Raw genomic sequence first — 20250 nt, 5'->3', positions numbered from 1 at the left:
TTTGACTGTTCCTTAAAAACTAACCAGCAGGCCCTGGCCAGTTTTGCTCAGCAGTTAGAGCGTCGGCCTGCGGTCCAGAGAGACCCAGGTTTGGTTCCCGATAAGGGCACGTACCTCGGTTGCAGTTTGTCCCCGGCCCTGGTTGGGTCATGCAGGAGGCAGCCACTCGATGTGTCCCTTTCATGTCGATGTTACTCTCTCTCTTCCTCTCTCTCCCTCCCACTCTATCTGAACAAAAAATGGAGAAATGTCCTCGGTTGAGGATTAAAAAAAAAAAACACTAAACAGCAGAAGAAATACCATCAACTGTAATGAAAATGTTAGAAGCATTAACTAGTATAACACACTTCTGCACTGAAAAGGAGTCTAGTATAATTTCAGGTCAATGTTCCTTTTCTTCTAGATGAAGCATGTGATGCAAGTTCTAGAAAAACACGAAATCCAGCCCTATGAAGTTGCATTGGTGCACTGGGAAAATGAAGAGCTTAACTACATAAGAACAGAGTAAGCAACTTTGTATCAAATTTACAAAAAGAGCAATTGGAATAACGAGGTAAAAGCAGAAGAGAAGATAAACAATCTATGAATTTGGAGACTTAATTTTAAGAAAAAAGGTATTGGTCCCTGGCTGGTTTGGCTCAGTGGTTAGAGTGTCGGCCCGCAGACCAAAGAACCATGGTTTCAATTCTGGTCAAAAGCACGCATCTCGGTTGCAGTTTGGTCCCTGGTCCTGGGCAGGGTCCTTCAGGAGGCGGCCAGTTGATGTGTCTGTCTCACGTCAATGCCCGTCTCCCCCCCCCCCCCCCCCAATCTGAAGATAAAAGGAAAAAATATCCTCAGGTAAGGATTAAAAAAAAAAATACAGGGGTGGGCAAATGTAGGTTTACAGTTGTTCATTTGGAAAACAATGCAGTAATTGATAACACAAGAATAAACTCTGTGTTTTGTGTTCTCACAGTTATAAACCTACTTTTGCCAACCCCTGTATAATAATAGTGGGTAGACATTACTTTTTTATCTTCTCAAGCTACCCATAAATTAAAACAAGCAGATAGTATAACCCTAAGCAGCCTAAATCAGTAAAATAGTATTCCTTCATCAGCATGAGCCTCTCAAATTATTCTAGTAGTTTTCTCTTAATTAAATCCATTTTTCCCCTATTGATATATATTTTATATAACAGGAAATGTAATGAGGGGGTGATCCAAGAGGATCACTTGTAGAAATGGGGTCCTGACATACCATCCCCAGGTAAGATACATGGGTGGGCAGCATGCCAGCTGATTTCTGTCTCAGCAAAGGACAGGTAATGAAGAGAGATGTCGGGGCAGAAAGAGAAGGTAATAGGAACCAGGCTGAAAGGTTTTTTTTTCCTCATGGAGTAACCTGTCTCGTGGAGTAAGAAGAAAAGAGTCTTCGGAGTAAGAAAGGAAGTGATACCTGGCCTGTGTGACTCAGTGGTTGAGCGTCAACCCATGAACCAAGAGGTCGCTGGTTCGATTCCTGGTCAGGGCACATGCCTAGGTTGTGGGCCTGATCCCCAGTGGGGGGGGGCATGCAGGAGACAGCCAATTAATTTTCTGTCTCATCAATGTTTCTCTCTCTCTCCCTCTCCCTTCTTCGCTCCCTAAAATCAATAAAGGAAAAAAAGAAGATGTTTCTACCTCTCTCTCTAAAAATCAATAAAGAAAAGAAAAAATATTTTTTAAATAAAAGTAAGTGATGAAAGCAGAGCTTTAGGAACATTAGGAAGAGACACTAGTTTTGGAAAGACTGGACGGGATGAGAGGTAGTAGTAATAGCCAGTAAAGATTAACTACTTGCCCTGTGCTAGGCACACTGTTCTAAGTGCTTTTCATTCATCAGTTCACTGAATCCAGACAGAAACCCTGTCATTGCAGTTAACCAGCTTTCTGTGTCACCCAAGGGCACCTGACCAGTGAGTGAGGACCTGGGCCCATAGTGGCTGCAGTCAAGAGTGTACATGTGAACCTGCGAGACACTACAAAACGAGGAGTTAATAGAACTGTATTAATTATTAAGCACTTGGCCTTGTGGCTACAGTCCCTGTGACTTCCCCACCCACCCAGAGGGACAGAGAGACACACACACACATATATACATACATCTCTTCTTCATACTTACCCCATGTTAGCCTAAGGAGGAGCAAGGTCCTTAACTTTTTGGACCCCAGAGCCAGTGATTTGGTTTCATTCAAAACGACCATCTCACCTGACCACCAACGTGGTTGTTACATGAGTCCGCCTGCGATCCCAGGTCTCTGCTATCTCCCTCAATTCTGGGGCATTGGCTGAGCTCCTTCATGAAGCATCTTGTCAGCTCTGCTCTCTTTCTTGTCCTTTCCCCCCGTCCCCTCTGCCTGAGGTTTTCAGAGCAGATTCTACCTGTCCACCTGTGTCCATCTCTTCTTGCTCACATCTTTGGGGAAGATTCACCCTATACGTCTCCTATTTGCTTGTGATACTTATATTCACAAATTCCTTCCATTTGCCCATCTTTCCAGTCCCTTCCAGAGTTCTCTAAATGTACACCTTATTTTTTTGTTTTGTTTTTTTAATCCTCACCCAAGGATATATTTTTCATTATTTTGTTAGAGAATATGAGAGAGAAAGAGAAAAATATCGATTGGAAGCCTTCCATGTGTGCCCTATCCAGGGATTGAACCCGCAGCCTGTTGGTGTACAGGAAGATGCTCCAGCCAGCTGAGCCACCCAGCCGGGGCCACCTTAGTTTTTCACAGCTCTCGTCTTCCTCATCTGCACGACATCGGTGTGATCTTAGATTACACTGTGTATATACTTTCATATTCAACATTTTTTCCTTTTTTATTATCACCAGAGGACATTTTTGCATTTATCTTCAGATAGAATGGGAGGGAGAGAGAGAGAGAATCATCGATATGAGAGAGACACATCGACTGGTTGCCACCCACACGACCTCAACCGGAGTGGGGACAAACTGCAACCCAGATACGTGCCCTTAGCGGGAACTGAACCCGGGTCTCTCTGGTCCGCAGGCCGATGCTCTAACTGCTGAGCCAAACCAGCCAGGCTCAACATTTTTTTCAATTAACAACTTACTGTGATTATTTTTCCTTTCCATTAAATATCCTTCTAAAATATGCTTAAAATGTTTGTTGTGTGGGCTACTAGAAATGAACCGTTCTCCTGTTGAACATGTAGTTTCTTTCTTAATTTTTTACTATTAAACATTGGACCAAGAAGTTTTTTGTACACAAATCTTTCTTTGCAACTTTTATTTTCTTGGAATAAATTTCAAGAAGTGGAATTACTTGGATCAAAGGATATGAGAACTTTCTTGATACAAATTACCAAAATGACCTGGAGAAGGGTTCTAAGGCTACTTTTTCAAAAGAGGAAGTGAAAGTGCTTTTTAAGATTCAGAAAATACATTTTGTTTCCTTTTTCACAGGGGACAGTCGAAGCTTCACCGAGGGGAGATCAGGTTAAATTCCGAGCTGGATTTAGATGACACCATTCTGGAGAAATTTGCATTTTCAAATGCTCTTTGCCTTTCAGGTAAGTAAGTTATACTACTTATCCGAGGGAGGATTGCATAGTTTTCATTTCATCAAGTGAAGTTCAAGTATTTATTTAGTAAAGATTTTGGCATGTTTTCAGAGAAGACTCAGCAAGGCTTCAGCATTCCTTTTTCTTCTTTCTTCTCCAAGAGGAAAAAAATAGTACAAAATACATGTCTGTGCTAAAGCTACTCATTCCTTACTAATTATATTGATAAAGCTCACCCTCTCCAAAACTATTTTCATGTTGTTATTATTGCCTTTGTTTCCTCTCCTTCTCTCTGGTGATTACTGTCAGGTTGTCTAATGCAGGCAGAGGAACCCCGCCCTGTGTGATTGGCACAGGCCTGTGGAGAAAAATACATTCGAGTTTTTCATAGAAATGAGAGTGAGTCACCACAGCTCTAAGTTTTTTCTAAAAGATCCATGCACCTGATAAAACTGTAGAAGTTCACTAAGACTTTGTTTGCCATTAGCCAGCAGTGCTGCTGTGACCTGTCGTACTGCCCTGGGGCTCAGGGACCTCCAAGCTGTGCTCACAGCCCCCAGAGGGTGGGGGGGTGGGAAGGAGGGGAAGTCCGTTCCTGCCCCATCTACAGAGCCAGCCTATGTCCAGGGTGTGGCTCATACTCTGGTTTCCAAGCTTAACATGAGAAAATCAGGACTTCTACCAGATGTAGCTTTGGTCTGCCAGCAGGGTTTGGAAATCTATTTTGTCTCTTTAGTCTTTCTCCATGTTGGTGCCGTCCTTCATGACACCGAACTGTTCTTCAGTTTCAGCCTCGAATGTTTAGCACATTGTGTCTTAGTATTGTTGACGTGGCGGGCAGGTACTGTGCAGTTCTGCATTTTGTATGAACATGAACATGATGATAAAGAAATGATCTACTGTGAAATTTCTCCCCAGTGAAACTGGCTATTTGGGAAGCATCACTGGATAAATTTGTGGAATCTATTCAGTCAATTCCAGAGGTAATTATACCAATTTTATGCTTGTTTTCAAGGATTGATTTCTGCTTGGGAAAATAGAAATTTCCCACTATAACCATATATTTAGGAGTATAATAAAATAATAATAAACACTAGGAAAGCTCTATTGTATTTAAGAAAAAAAAAAACCCCAGTTACATATAAAACAATGAATAAGAAATTTCATATTTATTTTTGCTTTTCATATGTAAAATTCAAATTACTTTTCTCAGATGGTGAAATATTTTTAATGTAACTGGATTAAAGAAAAAAAAGCAAAGTGTTTCCTCTCTAAGAAAGGAGATTATGACCACTTGATTTAAAAGAGGTGTTTTCCTAAAAATGAGAAAAATAGTAGCATGAAAGATACATATAAAGTTATATCAGAATTTGAAAATATATTAAAAGTCGTGTTTACTGCCCTGGCTGGTTTGGCTCAGCGGTTAGAGCATCGGCCTACAGTCCGGAGAGACCCAGGTTCGGTTCCCGCCAAGGGCACGTACCTCGGTTGCAGTTTGTCCCCGGCCCTGGTTGGGTCATGTGGGTGGCAATCACTTGATGTGTCCCTTTCACATCGATGTTTCTCTCTCTCTCTTCCCCCTCCCACTCCATCTGAATAAAATATCGAAAAATGTCCTTGGGTAAAGATAAAAAAAAATTTTTTTTAAATCATGTTTACTGTAATTAATTTTGTTTTGGCCATGAAAGAATAATCTAATTATACTTGGGATAAGAGGCCCTGAGTTTTTAATAAGAAATTAGGAACGTACATCATAGAAAATGCTAGTGAGAAAGGAAATGAAAAGGGGAATATAAAATTCCTACCTGATACGGTTATTTATTTATTTTATCAGACTGACATGACTGGGAGAGTCACCTAAGGGATGTCATTTACCTTGGATTAAAATCATGCTGCTTCAGAACTTGCTTTGTGGTCCTGTTACTTACTGCAGATATATGTGTGTACATGTATGTTTTCTTTTTTCCTCCAAAATAGGCTTTAAAAGCTGGGAGGAAAGTGAAACTTTCTCACGAAGAAGTTATGCAGAAAATGGGTGAACTCTTTGCTCTAAGGTAAAATGTTCCCAGTAAACAAAGTATTTTATAGATTAAATCATCTCAAGAAGACATTCTCGTAGTTCTATAGTAAAGGGCCAACATTTGCACCTTTATGGGATTTGCTTCTGTTTTCATTTCAATCTTTATACGCTTGGAGAACTCTTACCCATGAGAAGCAGTTGGGCTATATTAGGACTGAACTGGAAGAAATTCTGCATGTGCAAAAGAGATCAGAGTTGATCTACCTTAACCTACATGAGAGAGCATGGTTGATGTTCTTTGACGGTAGGAAGATACATTCTAGCATTTGGATAATGAGAATTCTCAGTGAAAATATATCACTGCATCGTAATGCTAGACAGACCTAATTGCTATAGAAAAGTTATGTACCACATTTCATTGATGGAGACGCCAGAAGATGCCACAGGAGAGGGATGTGCAGCCACCTACAACTAGCGTGGAGTGCTTTTGGATCACAGAATTTGCATTTTGCACTTGCTGAAATAACTCTTTTGGTTTTGTTTGGATGTAGAGTCTATCACATTCTCTCTTGGGCATACATAAAAAGGAAATCTTAAGGGAAATAAATTGTGTTCAGGCTTTGACTATTAAAAACTGCCACCTATATGAGAACATCAGTTTTAAAGATGCCTCCCATTTTCAGAGATGTTAAAATGGGGAGAACTGTGTCTTAAAAATGATGAAACATAGTAATGCATCATTTTAAGTAAGTGTGTGAAAAGGTTTCAGTTTATTATTCTCATGATTTCCTCAGGATTTATGGAAGGGAAATGCTGAATCGTTATTTTCACTGAGTCGCCTTGTTCAGTGTTTTGTCCCCTCCCATGTGTGGGATGAGTTACTAGAGTTCATTGTACGTAGTTGACCCGAGAGTTGTTTTCCACATTGACCTGGAGGGCAGTGGTCCCACTTGTCATCATCTGTGCATTTCTCACAGCTCAGGGACCCTGACTCGGTACCAACAAGACAGATCAGAAGTCTTGAGGTCTCTAAGAAGTGGGGTAGAGAGAGAGTCTCTCCTCTTCTCTTGGTGATGCACGCAAAATTTGATATAGCCAATTACCATATCAAAACCCAGAAGTTAGGACTAAATATGCTTAGGTGTGTGAATAGTTTCTTATCCTAAGTTTTCTTGCTTATGTGTTATTAAAAGAAATGTAGTAAGTCTGTGGATGAAAACATGGCAAGTTATCTGAGGTGAAAATAAGTCACAGATTATACATGGTATGATCGCCTTTGTGTAGACCAACAAAAACAAATACTCATATTTATCTTGATGTGTGCATATACTATACATGAATGTACACCCACACATGCATGTATGCACAGAAGAAGATCTGGAAGGTTACAGCCACATGTTTGCAGGGCCTGAAGGATTTGAGTTGTATGTTGGGGTAAGAGGCCCTGCCACTGTTTTCTGAATTCTTCTCTAGGTTTTTCCTTTTTTATAATGAACAGCTATTTATATGTTACTTCTGCAACTTAAGTTTCATTTAAAAGTAAGCTTAGACCTCTTATGTAAAAACAGAAATTAAGAAAGAGAGAGTGTTGCCTGGCCAGTTCCATTCCTGGTCAGGGCACATGTGTGGGTTATGGGCTCGATCCCCAGTAGGGGGCGTGCAGGAGGCAGCTGATCAATGTTTCTCTCTCACATCAATGTTTCTATTTCTCTCTCCCTTCCTCTCTCTCTAAAAAATCAATAAAAACATATTTTAAAAAAAAAGAGCCCTGGACAGTTTGGCTCAGCAAAACCAAAGAAGGGTCACGGTTCCATGCCAGTCTAGGGCACGGGCCTGGGTTGCAGGTTTCCCTGGCCCCAACCAGGGCCAGCCCTGCAGGAGGCCACCAATCAATGTGTCTCTCTCACATCTGTTTCTCTCTCTCTCTCTTTCTCTCTCTCTCTTCCTTCCACTCTCTCTAAAAAAAAAAAAAAAAAATCAATAGAAAAAGATTCTTAGGTGAAAATTAACAAAAGAGAGAGACTCTGTGTGTCTTGGTGTGTGTGTGTGTTTACGCAAACACTAGAAGGATACAGGGAAATTAACACATTGCGTACCGCATAGAAATCTCTAAGACACACCAGGGACCGCACGTTTTTGGGTAAACTGCACATTAGGTTCTGAGCTGCACTCATTTGAACCAGCAGATATCCACTCCCTAGCTACTTCAAGAATATAGAACAGTGTGCTTCGACCCTCAGGGCGAAGAGTCCCAAATACAGTAATCCTATATTACCCCGAGTTTCAGAAACTGAAATAGCTAATGCAAGTGCAAACCCGAGGTAACTCGTGTGTGGTCTGCAACGTTTCGGCAGGAAAACACGAGTTAACTCGTGCGGTCAAAATGTGTTAACATTGGTTACCTGTGGGGGAGGAGAAAGGGAAGATGGGAATAAGAATAGGAATAAGAGTGGTCATTCCTACCTTTTCCTTTTTTCTTTTTGACCTTGTTAATTCCTCTCCAGAAAAAAAAAATATGTTTGGGTATATTTTAAAAATTTTTAATGAAAAAAGAAAAGCTTAGAAACAAACATCTCATTTCGTTAACAAACTACTTCATAAATAATACTAATGTTAAAGATTGAATTACTTTGGTTGCAAATTTTTAAATTCTTTAAAAATTTTTATTTATGTTTCTGAGAAGTATAAAGGTCAGAAGTTGTCATAAAGTGCCAAGTAAATAAAAAATATAACAGAGATTATTGTTTTTAATTCAAGATAGAAAAAAAAGGTATGATTTTCCTTTTTTTAAGACATCGGATAAACTTGAGTTCAGACTTCTTGATCACTCCTGATTTCTACTGGGACAGAGAAAACCTAGAAGAACTTTACGATAAAACGTGTCAGTTCCTAAGCATTACTCGTAGAGTTAAGGTATGTATTTTGCGCTTTTATGGAGAAAGATGCATTGTTTCCTGTAATTTGCATAACTGTGAAGACAAATTTAAATTAGGAAATTGTTTTTAACTGCTTTTGGAGAAATACCTTATTTGACTTCTATTTAGTTCTCTAGATTTCCCAATTCCCTTCGTATGTGTGTTCTGAATATAATTTTCAACTTTTTATGTAAAAGAATATTCTGATATTTGCTCTACAGACTAGATAAGTTTGGTGAGAGTTCGGAGACCTAGTGACCCACAAGGAAGTTCTCATCAAGTTCCAGCAGGAGTGCACAGGGTCTGGGACTGCAGTGGTGATGGCGAGAGTGGAAAGGTGTTCAGGAAAGAATCCTCTAAGCAAGTCAAGTACTTGGTCGTGAAAGGCCGGGGAGAGGGAAGAAGAGTAAGGATGAGTGATGTTTGCCTGGGGTGCTGGGTAGAAGGATGACAGAGCAGAGAGGTGGGGGCAGGAGGAGGTGAGGAGCTCAGTTTAAGATCAGTTGAAAGTAGAGTAGCCAGAGGACATCCATTTGAGACTGTCACTCAGGCATTTAGCAGTGTAGAAGCAAAACTGAGAAGAGAGACATCCCTATCGAGATAATGATAGAAGTGGGTGGAGGTGGCCATGATGGAGGTAAACCACATGGGAAAAGAGGGTAGGAAACAAAGTGGACATTGGTACAATGTGTGTGCATAATTTTATGGCATTTTATCTCCCTCTCCCTCTCCCCTCCCCCTCCCCTTCTATGTGTAGATCATGTGACCATGCTGTCGAGATGCAGAATTTCTGCCACCACAGAGGTCTCCCTTGTGCTGCCCTGTATTGTCACACCGCCTTCCCTCCCTACCACCCCCATCCCTGGCAGTGGGGACTCTGTTCTCCATCTCTGTAATTTTGTCATTTGGAGAGTGTTATATAAATAGAATCATACAGTATGTGACATTTTAAATTGGCTTTTTTCATTGAGAATAATGTCCTTCAGATCCTTCCAAGCTGTTGCATGTGTTAATCCCTACCTGCCTGTGATTTACAAACAAGTTTTGGACTTCTGTTTTCATTTTATTTATATTGTTTTTGAGTATATCTCTTTGCATAGATATTTACGTACATAACTTATCACAGTCAACTGGTTTCAGCATTTTATCCGATTAAATCAAGTGAAGAAACTTTACGTCACTTTACAACCATTTAACCTTTGGCGTTTACAGTAAAATTCCTTGACTAACCTTCTGCAGACATTGAGAACGTCATCAGTGTTACCATTTTTGCTTCACCCATCAAACATAATTTAGAAAACTCAAGAGGAGAAAGGATTCTATCGTATTTGCCCATATTTTTTATTCTTTCTGTTGGTCTTTTTTACTTCATGATGTTCTAAGATTTCTTTTTTATTGTTTGTTTTCTGTTTCAAGAATGTTATTTAGCCTGGCTGGTGTGGCTCAGGGACCGAGCGTCATCCAGATTCCATTCCCGGTCAGGGCACATGCCCGGGCTGCGGGCTCGATGCCCAGTAGGGGCATGCAGGAGGCAGCCAGTCAGTGTTTCTCTCTCACTGATGTTCCTATCTTTCTTCCCCTCTCCCTTCCTCTCTACCTAAAAAAAATCATATATATATATATATATATATATATATATTTTTTATCCTCACCCGAGGGCTTTTTTTTTTTTTGCATTTATCTTCGGACAGAGCGGGAGGGGGAGAGGGGGGAAGAGAGAGAGAGAAACATCGACATGAGAGAGAGACATCGAGTGGTCGCCACCCACACGACACCAACAGGGGCTGAGACAAACCGCAACTGAGGTACATGCCCTCAGCGGGGAATCGAACCCGGGTCTCTCTGGTCCGTAGGCCGACGCTCTAACCACTGAGCCAAACCAGCCAGGGCCATAATTCTTTTTTTTTTTTGTAAGTATATTTTAATTGAACCCTGGCCAGTTTAGCGCAGTGGTTAGAGCACCGGCCCGTGGACCAGAGTCCCGGGTTCGATTTCCACTGAGGGCACGTACCTCAATTGTGGTTTGTCCCTGGCCTCGGTTGGGGTCATGTGGGTGGCGACCACTCGATGTGTCTCTCACGTTGATGTTTCTCTCTCTTCTTCCCTCTCTCCCTCCCACTCTATCTGAAGATAAATGCAAAAATGTCCTTGGGTGAGGATTAAAAAATAAATTAATTAAAAAAAGAAAATGTTATCTAACCATTCTCTTGGGGTAAGACTGTGGAAACACATTCTCTTAGTTTTCTTCATCTGAGAATGTCTGGTTTTCCCCTTCATTCCTAAAGGATATTTTCAATAAATAAAGGATTCTATGTTGACAGTTCCTGAATATGTCATGCCACTTTCTTCTGGGCTCGGTGGTTTGTGATGAGAAATCTGCTGTCATCTGTGACCTGAGTGTCAGATCTTTTCTTATATTCCCACAACCTTTGAGGCTCTGTTCACTTTCTCCCAGTCTGTTTTTTCTCTCTTGTTCACATTAAGTAATTTCCATTGTCCGATCTTCAAGTTTACTGATTCTTTCCTCTTTTACTTTCATTTTGATGTGGTGCCCATCACTGAGTTTCTTATTTTGTTTGTTGTATTTTTCAGTTCTAAAATTGCCACATGATTCTTTGTCTTCTGTTTCTTTGCTGAGATTTTTTTTCATGTTTAAAACATGCTCATGATTGCTTTTTAAAGCATTTTTATGATGGCCACTTAAAATCCTTGTCAGATCATTCCAACCTCTGTTTCATCTTTCATGTTAGTATTTTTTTTTTAATCCTCACCCGAGGACATTTTTTGTTCAGATAGAGTGGGAGGAAGAGAGAGAGAGAGAGAAACATCGATGTGAAGGGACACATCGAGTGGCTGCCACCCGCACGACCAACCAGGGCCGGGGACAAACTGCAACGGAGGTACGTGCCCTTAGCGGGAACCGAACCTGGGTCTCTCTGTACCGCAGGCCGACGCTCCAACCGCTGAGCCAAACCGGCCAGGGCTCATGTTAGTATTTATTCATTGTCTTTTCTCATTCCCTCCAACTAATTTTACTACCTCCAGTTTTCCTCATTGCCTGAAGTGCTATGTTCATGATCAGTGATACTGTAAAAATCAAATGTAAATGGACTTCATCAGCACAGTTTTAGATACTTCAGTGTCTAATTAGACACAGATTTGACAACCCAGTTGTCTGGGCCGATAGGAGAAGCATTGGATGTCCCTGGCTGTGGAAGACGCAGGGTGTCGAAGGTGACACACTAAAGCTGTGCAGGCGAGCTGTCTCCTGTAGTGGTGCTAGTTGGCTTTTGCTGTGTAACAAATTGCTCCAAAATTTAGTGGCTTAAAACAGCCCTTAGCTCAGTTTTTGTGGGTCAGGAATCCAGTGCAGCATAGCTGGGTCCGCTGGCTCTCTCTCGAGACAGTCATCTCAGGGTTCTGCTGGGAAGCATTCGCTTCCTGGTTCGCTCAAGTGGGTTGTTGGCTAAATTCAGTTCCTCTCGGGCTGTTGGGCTCAAGCCTCGGTTCCTCACGAGCTCCTGGCCAGACGCCTCCATCAGTTCCTTCCATATAGGCTTATTCATAGAGCATCTCACAGCTTAGCAGCTTGTTCATCTGAATGAGGAAGGGGAGGGAGAGGGAGAGAGAGAAAACACACTAGAAAGAAGGAGTCACAGTCTTTTGTAACCTGATCACAGCAGTGACATCCAATCATGTTGGCTGTATTGTTTGTTAGAAACAAGTCATTAGCCCACACTCCAGGGGAGGGGATTACAAAGCGTGCTCACCAGGAGGCAGAGACCTTTGGGTGCCATGTTACAAGTCTGCCTACCACAGACTTCAGGTTTTGAAAAAGTGGAGACAGTGTCAGAAGCCTACTTTGTAATCACTGTGACACACGTCACCCTCACGCCACCGTTACTTAAGTAATTCCCAGCTTCAGGCCACCAAAGGTGCTGCCAACCACTGCTTGTCTCACGTGTCCTAATTGTCAACGAGTCAACTGCCACTGCCATGTGGCCTGGACAAGGTTGATTTCAAAAGAAGTGTTCTGACCTTTGACCTGGGAGGTGGCCTTTTTGATCTCTCTACCCTTGCTTGTTCACAATGGAATTATCATTAAGTCTACAACTGGGGACACCTTCTTGAGTAAAGAATACCGTGACAACCAAACCCTAAACTACCTTTTTTCGGTGAAATCTAACTTCCCTCAGTCCTACAGGGGTGCCCTGTTCTCTTTACCATTGTCATCTGCTTGGCTTGATTCAGTCACTACAGCTAAATGCTCTTCACTTCATCCCCCTGTCTCTCCCTGAGACATCTCTTTGCGGTCAAATCTTCCAGGAGTCATGAAGCGTAGCTGACAGTTCCCAAACTGCGTTTCTCCAGAGTGGTTTTAGTATCCCAAAGGGAGCTAAGACTGGTTGGATTACATGAAGATTCCCTAGGAGTTCCCAGCATTGACCCTGCCCCCCTGCGCTCAGCAGTTGGGCCCTGCAGATAACACAAGAACAAGGACTGGTCCTGACCTTCCTCAAGCTTTCCGGTCTCACAAGCAGACACACAGAACGAAGAAGGGGAGTGGTAGAGCCAGGAGAGGGTGGTTCCTCATCGCTCTGTTTTCTCCTAGAGGAGAGTCTCTAGAAGAACAGGGTGAGTGGGCCTGAGCTGTGCTGCGAAGCAGCGAAATTGCTCAGGATGGAGGTCAGGGCATTTCATTTGGAGCTGAGATCACTGAGCAGCATCAGAGCAGTCACGGAAATGTGATAAGGACAGAAACCACTTAACGTCAGGTCCCTTGCTGTATGCTCTCGGGTTGCTCCAAGCTTCTGCCGTTGATTCTTCTGCCCTCAGCTGCCCACTCCGTGACCAGGCTCATTCATTTTCATGACTTCTGCTCCGCCTTTTCCTGATAGCTTTCGAGTATGTACCTCTAACCTCAGTCTCATTTGCTTTCCAGACACCTCCATTGCCTACTTGAGTCTCACAGATCATCCACATTGTCCTCGCTCAGCATCCTTTTTAGAATTAAGTGTGTCCCTCGCCGTGAGCCGTGAGAATGTAAGCTGCATGAGATGAGGGACCACGATTATCTTCTTCCCTGCTGTATTCCAGCTCTTGGCGAAGGCCTCACGTAGAGTATGTGCTCAATAAATATTTGTAGAATTAATCAGTGATTAAGATCTCAACAGGAAACTCACTGTCTGCTCCCGGACAACAGCGAACCTTCTGTTCTCCATCGTGGCTGGTGGTAAAACTGACCACCTAGCCCCACCCACCTCGTCGGTCTACCAGAAACTCGAAACTCATGGTTTCCTCTTCCTCCTTCACCTCCACATCTTGTCTGTCAGAGGGTCTTTTATTTTCTCCTAAGTGTCATTCATTTACTTACACAAATATTTATTGAAAGTCTATATGACAGACCCTGGGCTTGTGACACAGGGATACTGTGCTGACTTCAAGCCCCCTGACTGTTAACGTACACCCCTACTGTTCCCCCTCGTCTCTCCCTGGACTGTTCTAACACCTTCCCTCTCTCCCAGCCTCCACTGAACTCTTTGGCCAGAAGGCAGAGATGCATTTGTCTCTCTCACTGTTGCGTCTCCTCTGCCCCCAGCACAGTGTAGTGAATATCGATATTCACAGATCAAAGGGCTCCCCATCACCCGAGAATGAAGTTCCACCTTCCAGCATGGTGTTTCCTGTTGCCGCCGTGATGAGTCATCACGGACCAGCTTGCCACCATGTGTGCCTCAGTTCTGTAGGTCAGCAGTCTGACCTGGGAGTCGTGAGCTAAAATCAGTGTTGGCATGTGCTAGTAATTTCTTTCTGGAGGCTCTGGGTGGCATCTGTTTCCTTGCTTTTTCCGGCTGCTAGAAGCCACCCACATTCCTTGTGGTGGCCCCTTCTTCCATCTAGCAGAGATGAGTCCAGCTCACGTTGTCCCTCTGGACCCCTCTGGCTGCCGTCCCCAATTCTCAGGACCCTGTGGTTGCACTGGGCCCACCCAGACGATCTGGGGTTATCTCCTGAAGGTGAGCTGGTTGGCACCTGCACTTTGTAGTCTTAACTGTCCTTTGCCATGTCATGTTCACAGGTCCCAGGGATTAGGATGGCAGTATCTTTGGGGACCTAATTCTGCCTACTACTCACCTCTCACAGTTGGTACTAACTTAACCATTTTTAGCCTCACTTTCAAGCACTTCCTTCCAAGTAGTCCACTCTCCAGCCATAATTCCCTCTGCCGTTCCCTCGGCTCGAAACGCTCTCCCCTCGCCCCCGCACCTTCTCTTCCTGGCTCCTGCCTGTACAGAACCTACTTCGCACGCACCACCTCTGCGACATGTCCCGTTTCCTCCTGCCCCCCTCGGCTGCGTGGTGTGATGTGCATGGCCTACGGCAGTGTGTTTGCGGCGACCCTTCTTCTTGCACATGGCGGTTTGAATGATCTTATTTTTCCCGTGTACAGGGCGGAAGAGGGCGGGGGTGTGGGAATGGGAATGTCATCAGCACTCTCCCCTCAGCATCTGTGCCAGTTTGGCCTCGTTCTTTCCTTCTCAAAGGCATTCTCTGTGAGATGGGACAAAGGGGCATGGGGAGAGGGAGTGTCCAGGCTTTCATTTCACTCTGCCTGGCAACTTCATAGGACTGGGACGTGTGTCTGAGCCTGGGTCTGCACCTACCCCGTCTACCCTCTGGCTTCTCAGCGGAGGTTGGGGAGTGTGCCAGGTGGCTGTTGATACCATAATCAGCAGCATCATATGGTTGAAAACAATGCAAGAGTAACCCTAAAAGCAGGGACAAGAGGGAAGGGTGCCGGGCAGACATGATAGAGGCAGAATGAAGTGCCCTGGGGACACGGGGGGGCAGGAGCAGCAGGTGGAGAGATTTCACAGACTGCACCTTTGAGGTCGGAAGGGATGCTACTGTCTCCAGTGTGATTGGACTACATGGTCCAGAACTGTCTGTTAGGGGAGGGCAACGGTACAGACTTGAGCAGGGGAGTGACATGATCCAGCCTGTTTAGGATGAGAACGCTGATGCCACCAAAAGAAAAGGGAAACCCCCTCTTCCCCAAAAGAGCAGACCGTTTTGAGGAGGTAATGAATAGTTGATGAAGGTCTGCCAGGTCGTATTAAGACATGATAAGCAGAGGACAGATTGGAGCCTCCTAGAGCCCAGGACAACTGTAGGGAGTGGGGATTAAAGATTAAAGATTAACCTGGGTAACTGAGAAGATAGTGTGACCTGATTTGAGATAGGGAACCCAGGAGGGATGGACTTGAAGAGAATGTTCATTTTAGTTTGAGAAATGCTAAAATTTGAGGTGCTGGCAGGAAACCCAAAAGATATTTATAGGCAGTTAGAAATTCAGAGAAATCAGGATTAAACATTTATATTTGAGACTTACCAGAAAATAGTTTTAACTAATATCACCCCAATAAATTCAATAAAAAAGATAAATACATTTAAGAAAAAATAGTTTAAATCAGTCTTCCCCAAAATGTGCAATACATACACTTGTCATTAGGTTAACTTAGGTGACACATGGGCCCTGAACTAACATGGACGCACACGCAGTTTGGCGAGGAGCAGGCTTCTGGTTTCCGCGGGTCTGGAATGGTCCTCTGTCTTGTACTCCGCTCCCCTTCACAGGTGTCAGGTCTGCTTTGTGTGGGCAAGCACTGCTTCGTGAAACACTGGTTTTCCATCTGTGGCAGTGGTAGTTTCTTTTAAAAATAAACATTTCTAAGTATAGTCTGGAATTTAATAGTACAGTTAGCACACATATATTACAGTAATAGCGATGTTAGGATGGAAATGACTCAAGTTTAGGAAGCATCTACACAAACCAAGGTAGGTAAGATCACGTAAGAGCTGGAGGGCAAGGACAAGGTCAAGACTTCGGGAAATGTCATCCAAAGGCAAGATGAGGCAGAGAAGACACAGAAAAGGACTGGTGGTCAGAGGTAGAACTTAGTTCTTGGGGGGGAAGCTAAAGGAAGCGTCCATTCCAGAGTGTTGTCAAATGCTTGAGTCAATTGAGGTTTAGAAAGAAAAGTTGTTAGATGTTCAGTTAGGAGCCAGTGGAGCGAGGAAGAGGAAGAAAGGCATTGTTCTAAACATTGATATATGAGAAACTACAGGGTGACCATAAAGTCTGGAAACATGAGCAAACATACTACCAGTGTAGTTCCACGTGTCCTGTCTCATTGGTAAGGCTTGGTACACTAACACATTTCAGTCAAACCCCAAACATTCATCTGTAACTTGCGTCAAATTCTCACCAACCAACCTACATCCTCAGCATACCCCGTAAGTAATCAAGGGGTATCAAACTATTTTTTAAAATGTTTCCAGGCTGTAGAGTTGCCAAAAGAAGGTGAGCTACAGAGAGATTTAGAAGGTATAACTTTCCAGTTCAAGCACTAAATGCAAAGATTCTGTGTTTTATGAACCCCCTCGTCCAACCCGAGGGGGCCATCAGCAGGCAGAACCTCTGCAGTTCAACACTAAAAGCAGTGCCCTCTAGTGGTAAGTGTGCAGCAGGTCATGTTAGTGTTTGGGGGTTTTGACAGTGACTTGAAGTTTTAGTATAAGGTAGGTAATCATTGTGTTTGTCATCTTAAGGCCATGCTGAAAGAGTCATGTTTCAAGTTTGTCTTTCTTAACTATTAAAAATCTAAGGGCTGCCATCAAAAACTAGGACTCAGAAACTTTATATTTAGATCTTCCATCAAAATCTTACCAATGTAGGAGCTTCATTATACAAAGTACTTCTTGCAGTTCAATCTGTGCATACAAAATGTCTCTAGATGGATTCACAGAGGGAACACTGGCAGGTTGCCTGTGGGGAGAGGACTGAGCAGCAAGAATTTGAAAGGACGATTTTTCATTGTATACCTATTTCTTTTTTTTTTTTTTAATCCTTTTTATATTTTGTTCAGATAGAGTGGGAGGGGGAGAGGGGGAGAGAGAGAGAGAGAGAGAGAGAGAGAGACATTGACATGAAAGGGATACATCGAGTAGTTGCCACCTGCACAACCCGAGAGAGAGAGAGAGCGAGAGAGAGACATTGACATGAAAGGGACACATCGAGTAGTTGCCACCTGCACAACCCAACCAGGGCCGGGGACAAACTGCAACTGAGGTACGTGCCCTTAGCGGGAACCGAACCCGGGTCTCGGGACTGCAGGCCGACGCTCTAACCGCTGAGCCAAACCAGCCAGGGCCATTGTATATCTATTTCAAACCTTTAGAATTCTGAAGCATGCGATCATGTTATTTGCTTAAATTTGTTTAAGTACAAGATACTTTTTCTTTTCTATTTTTTGTTTACTCTTTTTCTAATGCAGGTCATGAATGAAAAACTTCAACACTGCATGGAGCTGACAGATCTAATGCGGAATCACCTGACCGAGAAGAGGGCGCTCCGCCTGGAGTGGATGATCGTCATCCTCATCACCATCGAGGTAAATGACGTCCTCATGAAAATAAAGATACGTTGACATGGAAAATGCTAGCGAGAAAGAGCATGACTCTGTTCCAGTCACTAAGTCTATTTGGAAGTGAGGTTAAGTTTCAAGTGGCTATGGTAATATTTTGTAAATGCAGGGATTTTTTTATTTTTTCCCAAAAGTTCCACATTTTTAAAGATGACATTGAAAGGTTCTGGCTGTAATTTTGTAATATGCAGACCAACAGCAAATGCCCGTGTCTCAGATTTGCAGCTTGCCACATGGGAAAGACAAATATTTACTTACTTCAGAATTCTTCACTAATCACAGCCTTGGAAGAGTCATTTTAGTTTGTACCAGTAATTTGCCATGAAATTAATAATTCTCACTTTCTGTCACCCTAAGGTAATGTTTGAGCTGGGACGAGTATTTTTTCTAATCAAGTGATGACCAAAGGAAAAGTGTTACTGCAAGACATATTCAGGTTCTACAATCAAGAAGTAAATATTCACGGTTGGGGGAATTCTTATTTAGTAGGTATTTAATTTTTTTAAGTCAAGAAGTTATGTTCTTTTTCAGCTCCTAAATGTATTGCTACTTAAATAAAAATTATGAAGAATATAGTGTTTGGGTTTGTTAACAGTGACAATTAAAAAGGAAAATGTTGACTTGAGTATTTTAAAGAACTTTGGATAGCCCTGGCCAGTTTGGCTCAGCAGTCATAGCGTTGGCCTGCAGTGCAGAGTCCTGAGTTCGGTTCCTGTTAAGGGCACGTATCTGGGTTTCAGGTTTGACCCCGGCCACAGTTGGGGTCGTGTGGGTGGTGACCATTCGATCTGTCTCTCCATGGATGTTTCTCTCTCTCTTCCCCCTCTCCCTCCCGCTCTACCTGAAGATAAATGCAAAAATGTCCTTGAGTGAGGATAAAAAAAAAGAACTTTGGATAAGCTTAGCATCTAGGAAGTCTAGGCAAGGATACTTACTAAAACCTAAAGCCTAGACTTTGGACACTGCTCTTGACCTGTCCCCAGGGAATCCCAATCGTAGTTCTGAGTAGGAGAGCTATGCAGAAACTCAGGAATGTTACAATAAATACTAAGACAGGCATTTGATGATAGATATACTTTTATAAACCTGTTTTAGATGGCATAACTGAAGTATGAATGTTCACTGGCACTTTGCCTTTTATTAATTTCCATCCCTTCACTACCAAGTTAGTGAAAATATTCTTCCCACGGAAACATTTGTTTCACACATACTTTAGGTAAATTAAAAACACCCAAGTAGAAAGAATTTAAATTTATATACTTACCATCTTGAATTGATAATTAACATTAAAAATTTTATTTTTATTGATTTTAGAGAGAGGGAGGAGAAACATGGAGAGAACATCGACAGGCTACCTCCTGCAGTCACCACCTCGCAGGGGATTTGGCCCACACACAACCTGGGCATGTGCCCTGACCGGGAATTGAACTGGCACCCTCTTGGTGCATGGGTCAACGGTCAAGCACTGAACCACACCGGCTGGGTGATAGGTAACTTTTTTTTTTAAAAGCCAAGTCCTGCCCTGGCCCATTTGCCTTAGCAGTTAGAGCGATGGCCCATGGACCAAAAACCTGGGTTTGATTCCAACCAAGGGCACGTGCCTCAAGTTGCAGTTTGTCCCTGGCCCCGGTTGGAGTCGTTCAGGTGGCAACCAGTCACTGTCTCTCTCACATCAATGTTTCTCTCCCTCCTGCCCACTCTGAGGACAGATGTAAAAATATCTCCAGTGAGGATTACAAAAAAGAAGCCAAGTCCTTACCTGCATTTGCCTTATTTTTATGCATAAATGCCCCAGCCATCACACCACAGTGAACTTAAATGTTTGTTTTTTTTCATACGTTCTATATACATATTGATGAAGAGGATTATTCTATTCAAAAATGGGACACTGTCATTTTGCAAGCTGTTCAACTGCTATATAGAATTCCACCGAGAATACACATTTATCTGTACACCTATCGATGACTTTTAATTTGCTGTGACAGTGGGAAGGTGGACATCCTGGTGTCTTTTGCAACCCATGGCAAATTCTTATCAAGTAGCAGTCTTCTGAGGCATTTATACCCCAAAGACAGCAAAGAATTTCCAAGGAGCATGTAGGCATGGATAGTTCAAAAAGTGCTTTCTAGATCAAGTTCCCAATAAGCACCCCATAAAACTGCGGTGCCGTGCACACACCTGCAATCAGTGTTGCATCAAGCCTGTTCTCCTTCCCATCTTCCCTTCTCACACTGCACACAAGGCATCTCTCACCCAGCATGAATCTGAGTTTGGTG

The 20250-nt window shown here is 42.9% G+C and overlaps 1 protein-coding gene across 3 annotated transcripts in view; it reads left to right on the top strand.

The window, feature by feature from the left end:
* Positions 1 to 19450, top strand: part of RMND1 (required for meiotic nuclear division 1 homolog) — a 40808-nt gene extending 21358 nt beyond the window's left edge. The window contains exons 6-13 of one of the 3 annotated variants that reach the window (XM_036248743.1): positions 404 to 504; positions 3454 to 3560; positions 4470 to 4534; positions 5529 to 5605; positions 8364 to 8484; positions 17825 to 17941; positions 18332 to 18459; positions 19289 to 19450. In XM_036248743.1, coding sequence (XP_036104636.1) covers positions 404 to 504; positions 3454 to 3560; positions 4470 to 4534; positions 5529 to 5605; positions 8364 to 8484; positions 17825 to 17941; positions 18332 to 18373 — 630 coding nt within the window. In that variant the 3' untranslated portion in view covers positions 18374 to 18459; positions 19289 to 19450. Of the gene's footprint in view, positions 1 to 403; positions 505 to 3453; positions 3561 to 4469; positions 4535 to 5528; positions 5606 to 8363; positions 8485 to 13428; positions 13608 to 17824; positions 17942 to 18331; positions 18464 to 19288 lie in introns of those variants that run through there. The other 2 variants (XM_036248744.1, XM_036248745.1) reach the window with 2 other exon arrangements.
* Positions 19451 to 20250: the final 800 nt, after the last annotated feature.

This window comes from Molossus molossus, unplaced genomic scaffold (genome assembly GCF_014108415.1).
Source record: "Molossus molossus isolate mMolMol1 unplaced genomic scaffold, mMolMol1.p scaffold_m16_p_8, whole genome shotgun sequence".
Lineage (NCBI taxonomy): Eukaryota > Metazoa > Chordata > Mammalia > Chiroptera > Molossidae > Molossus > Molossus molossus.
The sequence above is the reverse complement of the archived record's forward strand: the minus strand, read 5'-3'. Positions and strand labels throughout refer to the sequence as shown.